The following is a 10,783-nucleotide window of genomic DNA, read 5'->3' as shown; positions in this document are numbered from 1 at the left end:
TATAAGCACTATTAGCTAAAAAGCTAATAATAAGCTCCTATAACGGCAAGGTAGATTAAATACTATAAAGCTTATAAGCTAAATTATTTATAGCTTTTAGATAAGGATAAAGAATATTACTATTAGGCCGCGGATAAAGGTCCTTAATATCGGGAAGATTTAGCGAGCAAATAAGCTTATTTAGGCCTCTACGGGCTAGTTTATTAAACTAATAAATCTCGCTAAGGTGCCTAGATATATAATCTTTATCTACTATTATTATATACCTATATCCCTTATAAATAATAGTAGGCTTAGGCGAGTTAAAGTATAAGTTAAGTCGGCCGAGCTTTATAAGTTAGCTCGGCGATAATTAGGTACTAGGCCTAGTATAGGTATAACACTTATTAGTTAGTATTACTATTAGTCGAGTAGAGAGTCTAAGTAATAGCAAAGTATTCTATATAAGGAGAGCTATATAAATCTATTATAATATTAAGAGTAATAATCACATACTATCCTCCTTTATTAAGGGCTTAATTAATTTTACTCTATAGGTATAGCACGGGCTATTAGAAGGGAAAATACGACGCGTTTTAGGCTATAGTTAAATACCTATGCATAGAAATACGCCCCGTTTTAAGCTTCTAAACGGGGGTAGAAATCTATAGGCTATAATTAGAGGAAAAGTTAAAATAGGGCGCGTTTTAAGTATAAATACTTAAATTAATATACCTATAAGTTATAAGTTTACTTACTATTACTATTATAATTAAATATATAATCTTCTTATTAATCCCTCTACTCTCTAATTAATTACTAAGACCCTTTAAATATATTAATCTCTATTAGCACTTTATAGATAACTTTAGCGGGGAGGAAAGCTAAGTATAGGTAAGTTAAGAGATAGACTTATATATAGATATATATATATAAAGGCCTAGAAAGAATAAGAGAGGGGAGAAGGCTAAGTAGACTATTAATTATAATAAGTAATAAATTATAGCTCCTAGTTAAATACTAAATAAAAGGGGAACTAAGCTTAATATTAATAGCATATAAGCTAAGGGGTAATTACTAGTTTTACCTTATAACTTTAAGTAATAGCCTTACTTTTTACTAGAATATATAGCGAACCCTTAGGCTATCCCTCTACCCTAGGGAAAGCATAGACCCTAAAGAACCGGGCCTAGAATACTACGCCTAATCGACGGATGGGATAAAGAACTAGGCTAACTAACTTACCCCGCCTATAGCCTTATTAAAAAATTACTATATAGACCCTAAGCATTATAATATAGTAATTATTATTATCCCATTTCCGAAATAGTCCTAGGGATATAGCGGATTATACTTAAAATATCTAATTCAAGAGCTATATCTCGTACTATTTTTAGATTTATCGCACTTTCTAATAGCTACCTCTGTTATATAGGATTTATTACTAGCCTATGCCCTATCTAAACTCTAGGCTATAGAGCTAATCGATTAATACCCTTTTAATATATACCTAAGAGATCCTTATTATACTAGGGTTTAATAGGCATAATAAGGCCACTAGCGCTCTAGATAGCTAAATAATACCTAATAATAGCTAATTAATAAGGATTTATCTCGCCGAGATTAATTAAAGTAATTAAGATATATTACCTCGGTTAAAGTATATTTCCTATTCGGCGCGCTAATAAGAGTAGATTAATAGTTAAATATATAGTATACTTCTTATCTCTCTTACTTTACTTAGATATACCTCGCCTATTTCTATACTATATACTTACTTTCCTTAACCTTTTTCTTTCCCTTTACTCGCCTCTAGGTGCGCTTTAAGCTATAATTTCTTAATATCTTTATTTTATAACCCTTATAAAGGCCGCTTATATAATAGGTATATTATAGCTAGATCAATTATGCTTAAGTAATATATCATAGTTTAAATAAGTACTTATACTTAGATAACCTACCCCGCAAATCTATATATTAATCTACGAGGTATATATTACTTAACTAATAAGGGTACCTCTTATTCCTAGACCGAGAGTCTAAGGCAATTAAATATTCAATTATAGCTACGTTTTTAGTAAAAGCGATAATAGCGAATATAAGCTATCTAAATAGGAATACCCCTCTCTATATAACTCTCTTACTTAAGGGGTTCTCTTAATTAGCCTAAATAAATTATATATATATTAATACTATATATATATATTATCCTAGACTAGCTATATTATAGAAGCACTTAGTTAGCCTTATCTCTATTTAGCACTTAAGGGGCAATATATAATATCGCCCTTAATTCCTAAATATAAGCTAATCCCCTTAAATTAAACTACTACTTATATAGATATTAGCTATTACCTTATCTTAATCTATACCTAGACTCTCTTTATTACCTTCTTAATATAAGTAGCCTTATTAAGTAATTAAGCTAATTATTTAATCTAAAGCTAGTCTATAAGTATTTATTTAAGGGCAATAATATATACCTATATAGCGAAAGGGGCTTATAAAGTAGCCCTAATTAATATTTTAAACCTAAGGGTAAGGTATTAAGTAAATTAAGTTACTATTTAATTAAATTCTATTATAGCTAAACCGAATTAGAATCTTCTTATAAGGACTATTATTAATATTACTAAGCCTATAATAAGATCTTAGATATTTTCTTAAGGCCTAGCCCTAGAGAAAATAATAAAGATATTAAGGCCCTCCTCTAGAAAAAGTAATACCTAGCCTTATTATCCCCTTCTAAGATTTAATTACTAGAATTATTATTATTACCCCTAAGTAAACTACTACCTAAAATCCCTATATAAGTTTAACCCTAATAAGCATCGCAATAAGTATCCTAAGTAATTAATAATCCTTAGGTCCCTATATAGAACTTCTAAAATACTTAATCCTAGGCCTAAAAGGCCGGGATAGCCTACTTAGCTTTCTTAAAGCCTATTACTATGCCTCTAAGGATAACCTCCCTTATAACTTTATCGCGGTTCCCTCGGGAGATATATTCTCCCTAGCGACTACCTTACTCTTATGCCGCCGCTATTATATATACCCTTTAATATATCGCTAAGTTCTATAATAAGCTATCTAAGAAGAATAAAGAGCTTATTAAGGAATTTATTTATAAACCCCTTAGATAGTTTACTAAGAACTCTCTTATTTAAAACTCTATTATAGACTCTTAAAGTTAGTAATTTCTTTCTTCCCCTAATAATATTATTATATATATTAGATCTAAGGTTACCTAGCCTTTAGTTATAAGCCCTCGAGGATTAGCTCCTTTCTTAATATTAATAAGATATAATAGGGATAAAAATACTCTTATACCCTCTTAGCTATCCTTATTAAAGGACTTTCGACCTAAAATATCCTTAAAAACTTCCTATATAGCTAATACTCTTATCTATCGACCTATTATAATATCTTAAGAGCCCCCCTTTATACTTATTATTTATAGCTATAAACTAATAAAAATATCTCTTAAGTCTAATACTAAGATAAATTCCTTTAGAAATCTAATAATAACTCCTAAGAATAAGCCTAAAGCTTTATATTATTAAAGCCTAGTCTATATTAGCTTAAAGATAAGTCAATCTATTAGCTACCTTTTTATACCTAACTTAGAATATTACCCTATATTAACTAAGAAGTTAATACCTAATCTTCGAATAAAAGCTAAACCTAAGCCTCTCTAACTTTATTTATTCCCTTAGCTTCCTTAATCGCCTAGGCCTACTTAGTTTCCTTTATTTAATGCCCCTATGCGCTCTTACTTTGACTATAAGGGCGGGGAAAATAATAATCGCATTAGCTTTTACTAGCTATCTCCTCTTCTCCTCCTTTAGAGCCTTCTATTGCTATTGATATATACTATAACTAACTAAGATACGTTGTACTCTTTGCCTCCGAACTATACGAGCCACAAGCGGAGTGCGCATTCACTTTTGCTGGGCAATCCGGCAATGCTATAATGGATATATCGCATTACCCAACCATCTTGCGTAGGACAATCGATCATGAAAATCTGATGTAATATAGGGCAGAACAATCATTGTGGACAAGGAAGGTGAGAAGAGCAAGCATTATTCGCACGTAATAGTCCAGAGGAAGATGTCTGCAAAGGGTGATTAATGGCAGAGTTGATTGGTCCCAACTAAGCTTCCAAGCTTCAACGCCAAGCCGTAAGCCAGTCTAGTCATAATAAAAAAAATAAAATAAAAGAAGGGTTTCTTATCTGCTATTTTAGTCTTAGGCCATTGGTCAGACCTGGAAAGTAGGATTTCTGGACCGCTGTTCTTAGCACATTGGAAAGGGTGAACACTTGGCAAACAGTATGAATCTTTCGTACGCAGTGCTGGCAGACATGGGGAGCCTTGTTCGTATCTCGCCAGACGACATCCATAGTTGCGATAATAAGCAGCCCGTTTTCTCTGTCATCTCGAGCCCTTAGGTGAGTCTCCTGATGCGTTGAATAACATAAGTAACGATTCGAGTATCCATATGACGTGGTAGGTGCGATACTATCGACGAAATGAAGCGAGGTAGATATAGGTCGGTTTCGAGTAGCTCCTCATTCTTCATGCCATGAGCCTAACACAGTCCAATTATTATATATTCCCTATTCTAACACACAAAAGAACAGGGCATCCACCCCTAGGCAGAACCCACACCTCCATATCCGGCATCACCCTGGCAGTATAGCATCCGGTGGATGACTGTCTGGTACGACTAGCAGTGGTCGCCTGGTTGACGATGAGATCTTTAAAGGAATATTTCTAGAACATCTGATCACGGTGCTCTTCAGCGATGACTGACTGGGCCCTAGATAGACTGCTGACGGTGCCCTTATTGAGCCAATTGAACCCACTTAGCATATCCTCGATCGATTCGTACGAGCTCATGTTGTCGTCGAATGATGCTGTCTGGCGGGATTGGTGTTTAAGGAGTTGATGCAGGCTCTTATGGCAACGCGGAGCCCTTTAAAGTTATGGTAAAGGTGAGGCTTTGCTAGTGAGTCCCGCCATATGTTGGTTAGACCGGCCACCTTAACAATTCCGCCAATAAATATACCCGCACGCCCAAGCGGCAGTCCCCTAGGACCGACCTGCTAAATCCAGTCGGGCACTTCGTACCTGCCAGTATGGAATTTTCGAGGTAGTGGCCTCTGGCTCTCTCGACCTTCTCCCAAAGGTGCTGGAGTCTGTCAATAATTATCACTTCTGGATACGCCTAGAGACCGTTTTGGCTATAGTTAAGCCTGTCAGCAATCGTCGGTATGCCTTAGAAGCGGATCGGGCTCACATCGGCCATTTGATTTATTGTTGGCAGGAGAATAAAGCAGAATGGAAAGCACTTGATAAGTCTAAACAACATAAAGACGTAAAGTTCAGCGAGCTATATTCCGCATAGTAGTTAAACGAGCTGGCCCATCAGAATATCACAAGCACGCCATTCAGCCGTTATATCCTAAACCGGCGACCCAAATCAAGTCAAGCAGAGTGGCTTAGATACCTTAGCCTAAAGAATGAACTCTCCCGAATATGGTCTAAATCAAATTTGTGCTTTATGATCGGCAGTTTACCCTAAGTGCTGTCGCGGTACCGAAGAAGGCAAAGAGCGTATCCACCCATTGCTTTGCTACGAGAACCTTAAGATATAAAGGAATGAAGCTGCTAATAATCAAATCGAACTAAAGCGCGGCTCAAAGGTACGCTCTAACTGCGGTGCAGAGGTTAAATTCTTATCCTCTTACTCCAAATATGATAGACTATTTATCGTTCTAGTGCACAAGACTTGAGACTTTCCTCTGCGATAAGAATATTAGCTTACCAATAGATATAAGTATTATACCAGTCCCTAGTCTACCTCCTATTAGCTCGGGCAGGCATAAACCCGGAATAAGGGAGAATAGAAAAATAAGACTAAGCGCGCTTAATAAGATACACCAAGAGAAAGGTCGCTAATTATTATCGCTATTTCTGCCCCGGATCCTAGATATTAGCTACCTCTAAGATTCCAATAAGAATAAGAGATCGCCTTAGCTATCCTAGATAGCTTTATATACTAGAAGCCCCTAGGACTTAATCTTATAGATAACCTTCTTAGTAATTTTCTTATTAGCGATAATAATTATAGCCTTAGCGCCAAAGTTTAATACTAGGTTTAAACCTATGCGGATAAGGTCTAGCTATCTATAGATTTTTATATTATAAATAATAATATCTAGAATCTTCTTTTATATAAGGTTAATTATCTCCCTTCTAAAAGTTATTTCTAGCCATAATACCAATTAGATAAGTTATATAGAATAACTTAGATAATTAATATATCTAAGTAATAGCCCGATCCCTAACCCTATAGCGATATATATAAGGCAATTAAAGAATATCGCGATATATATTAATCTAAATATTAGAATACTATATACCTAAAGCTTTATAGGTAATTTTCAAATATAGGCATAGGTCTAATTGCCTACGTTAGAAATAATAATAGAAAACCCCTTAGAATTACTAGAAGCCTCCAGGGCAATAATCATCGCGAATAAGTACTATTCTAAGAGAGGTCTCTAAGAGACCTATATAAAGCTTTTATTTACCGGGACGGTATAGTTAAAGTATAGCTATATTATATAATTAAAGAGAACCTCGGTATTAATAGGGACCTTATAGAGAGATAGCTATAAAGAGGCAATACTATATATTATAGCTACTAAGAGCTAAAATTAGGAATACTTAATTATTATAAAGCTAAGGGCCTAACTATAGGGCTAGGCATTATTAATACCTAATATTATATATATCTAGAATAGGGCTAATAAAGCCTATCCCATAAATCGATAGAATTATTTAAATATATTATAATATCGCTTTTAGAATAAGGGCTAAGTAAGACTAATTAATAAATAGAATACCCCATAGAGAAGCTATAATATCGCCTACCTCGCAATAAACTTAATCTATTATCTATTATAATAAGTTCTCTTATAGATTATATCCTTAATAGTCGAGATAATAAGCTATATACCCGCATAAAAACCTACTCCTAAGTAAATACCGCCTAAGTAATATATCTTAGCATAATAAGCGCGAATCTAGAGTAAAGCTTACTTAGGAATTAAATAGGCAATAATAAATAGAATATTAATAATTAAGTCTTAGCGCGCGAGAATAGCTATTATAAAATTAATAATAGCTAATATCCCTAATTATTATAATCTAGGCCTAAGGATAAAAATAAATATTAAAGCTACTAAGTTTATAATATATATTAAAGTAAATAAAATCTAATAAATAATAAAAACCTAATACCTAAGGCCTCTAAATAATTATACTAACTTCTTATTTAATAGGTCTTAGGTAAGATCTTACCTCTTAGCGGGGATAGATAATATTAAAATAAGTATTTATAAATATATCTTAATCTAGGCATCTATATCGCCTCTTTTGCCCTTTCTTATTAATTAAATTAATCTATTCTTTACCTTATTTATAGCTAATATTTAAAGCTCTTAGCTATTAGCCTTTCTATTTATTATTATTAGCTAATCTTTAAAGAGATATATCTAAGTAGGGATAATAAAGTATAATAAATAATTCTATAGATAAGTAATAATAATAATAGCTTTATAGCTTCATAGGGATATAAATATATAGATTTCTCCGTTAATTAATAATACTATAGCCTAAGATATATCGAGAGCTAATATAATTAACGCAGATATATTATTAACCTCGAGATAAAACCCCTTTCTTTATATTAAACTAAGATAAATTATTAAAGTTTAAACTTACCTTAGCTTTAATTTAATTATTTACTCGCCTAAGAGCCTTAAGGGAATTATTAGGGCGCTAATACCTAATATCTCTTATATTATATATATAAGGCCTAAAAGATATTTAGAGTATTAGCTAATAAGGATAATTATTAGTTAATATACCTACTATCTATAAATAGATCTAACTTAAACTCCTCTATTATATTACTCTTAAGATTAATATAGCTTTAAGATATACTAAGCGCTCTTACTTATAATAATCCTAAAATACCCTCTAAGAATAGTCTTTCTTCCTAATCTAAGATATAAGCCCTATTCCTCGGGGTAAGCTAACTAATAAATATTTCCTCTCTAATAGCATACTTATATATAGTATTAGCGATAATTAATTATTATAGCCGCCCCTAGTTAATAGCTATATCTAGTTAGCGGGGTTTAGCTAACTATTATTAGATATATCAGGCATAGTAGACAGAAATTAGCCAATATATATTAGATATACGGTATGTATCTCAAACGCATAACAGGATAAGTTTAGTGGATTACAGAGATGAAAATTGTGGATCTTATTAATTAAATTTTCATAGCCTTGATGATGTTTTCTCTTGCTTGCCTGTCTATTAATATTATTATAAAAGATGCTATCACCATTTTAAGCACACGCAGGCGTTAATCTAATAAGGTATATCCTATTCCAGATACAATAAATAACATCGTCAAATCGCAGAATAGGGCGATAAATAAGATATCTGGCCTTCTATATAGATAAGTCTATATATCTAATAGATATCCTAGTAATACGGGAGAGGATAAAAGGCATACCTTCCCTATTTAACTAAGCACGGAGAGGATAGAAGATAGCGGATAACGACTAATTAAATCATCAGTAGTGTCACGGCCATGACATGGTCGAAGGCGGTAACGCTGGGCAGGAAATCGACTCCACCACGTTAGCCAATCATAAGGAAGGAAGGTATATAAGTCGAATAGAGTCGGTTCGACTTCCCTCGACGATATAAGTCAAATATCGACGACTCGACTCGACTCGACTTTAATTGACTTAAGGGACTAAATAGTATATAAGATATACTTATTATACTCTCTTATATATTAACTACCTTAGCTATTAATATAACTTAGTTATACTTAATACCTTTAAGTATATTACTAGATATAACTTATACTACCTTTAAGGCTATATAATATTCTTCTCTACTAATATAAACCTAGTATAACTAGTTTATCCCTTAGGAACCCTATAATTATTATATATTAATAGCTCTTATTTAGAGGATTACTTGCGTTACTTTGAATAATATTAAACATAATAGCTACTTAGGCTACTCCTAGTAATAACTATTAGTAGGTCCTACCTGCTAATTATCCCCCTATACCCGTGGTGCCTACCCCGGCTAACGCCGAGGATAAGGATATAAACGACGCAGAAAGCTCTAACGATAAAGAAATTAAGTAGCTCTAGGCCTAGATTACTACTATAAGCACTAAGATAGATAGGCTCTATGACCTTATTAAAAGGATAGGCGAAACCTAATATATTTAGAATATATAGTACCTTAATAAAGTCTAAAGCCTTACTAACCTAGCTATTATAGCCACGCGAGGTAAGGATATAGGAGAAATCCTAAAGCTAGACCCCCTAGAGAAGTTCGATAGAACCGTATATAAATTACTTATATTCCTCATATAGCTATGCGCTTTTATAGTCTATTACCCTATATAGTTCACCATAGTATCTAGTAAGGTCTAATATGCCGCTAGGCGATTTACTAAATATGCTATGGCCTAGTTTAAACCTATTATAAAGGAATACCTTATTAAACCGTTCGCTAAACTCTCCCCCCGAACTATAAACCTTTACTCTAACTTTAAGGCCTTTGAGGCTGCACTCTAGTAAGCTTTTAGAATAATAGACGAAAAAGCCTAGGCAGAAAGAGAGATTAAAGTACTATAATAAACTCGCTCCGCATCGGAGTATAGCATTAAGTACCTTTAGCTTACCTCGAAGCTTAACTAAGATTAAGAACTATTAATATCTTTCTTCTTCGATAGACTTAAGAAAGATATATAGGGAGAACTCTATAAGGAAGATCGACCCGATAATCTCGTCGATTATATCGGCAGGGCGGTTTAGATTAATGACTAGTAGTTCTCCTAGAAGAAGTTATAGAACCCTAAATATAGGAGTAGTAAAGCTAATACCCCCTAGTTTAATGCTAACTAGGGATATATGCGAACCGATATATCCTATAGAACTCACCCTAGACCTATATAGCTTAGCGCTATATAATAGAAAACCCTAATTATCGAATATTATTACTACTATAAGAAAGGCCATAAGGCTAATAAGTATAGGAGGAAGTAATAAGATATTTAGGAAGGACGGTATAAGCCTAGATAATAATAGTAACTTCCGGAAGGTAAGAAATAAGTAAGATTTATATAAATTAATAATAAGCTATAGATAGCCCTTTAGACGATAAAGATACTCGGTATAGTACGAGCCGGCTATGACCGGACTAGAGCTATACCTAACTAAATTAATATATTATATTAATAAGCCTACCTCACGGAAGGATAAGCTAGGGAAAATAAGGTTACCTAGAATAATAAGTAGGACCGAGTATACTAAACGACCTAGCCCTAGAAACTTAATTACGTAAACCTTATAGATTATACTAAGATATAACTAAAATAGGAGCTACTATTAGAGCTAACTATTAAAGTCATTACTAAATTAAATACTAAAACTATTATAGTTACTCAATAAGGGCGATATAAGTAAGGCAAGGAGCAATAAGAGGTCCTAGAGGGATAATAAGGAGAGTTATCGCGACGACCTAACTAATACTATAAGAACCCCGGCTATGCTAGTAGAGCATAGGCTCGATGGGAATTAGATATAGTATATATTTGCCGATAACGAAGTAACCCCCTAGAAGCAAAGTGGGAAATAGATTATAAAATTATAGTTAAAGAAGAAACTAGATTATACTATTGGCTAGA

The 10,783-nt window shown here is 33.3% G+C and overlaps 1 protein-coding gene across 1 annotated transcript; it reads right to left on the bottom strand.

The window, feature by feature from the left end:
• Window positions 1-705: 705 nt before the first annotated feature.
• NECHADRAFT_89066 (uncharacterized protein) lies at window positions 706-4,883 on the bottom strand (the record flags this gene model as incomplete). Its single annotated transcript, XM_003039541.1, has 10 exons — window positions 706-714; window positions 1,225-1,236; window positions 1,715-1,740; window positions 1,941-1,949; window positions 1,997-2,018; window positions 2,370-2,387; window positions 3,971-4,006; window positions 4,331-4,502; window positions 4,615-4,741; window positions 4,850-4,883. 10 exons carry the CDS (start codon window positions 4,881-4,883, stop codon window positions 706-708), a joined length of 465 nt encoding a protein of 154 aa, XP_003039587.1.
• Window positions 4,884-10,783: the final 5,900 nt, after the last annotated feature.

Source organism: Fusarium vanettenii (assembly GCF_000151355.1).
Source record: "Fusarium vanettenii 77-13-4 unplaced genomic scaffold NECHAsca_93_unmapped, whole genome shotgun sequence".
Taxonomy (NCBI): domain Eukaryota; kingdom Fungi; phylum Ascomycota; class Sordariomycetes; order Hypocreales; family Nectriaceae; genus Fusarium; species Fusarium vanettenii.
This window is presented reverse-complemented; position numbering and strand designations above follow the sequence as displayed.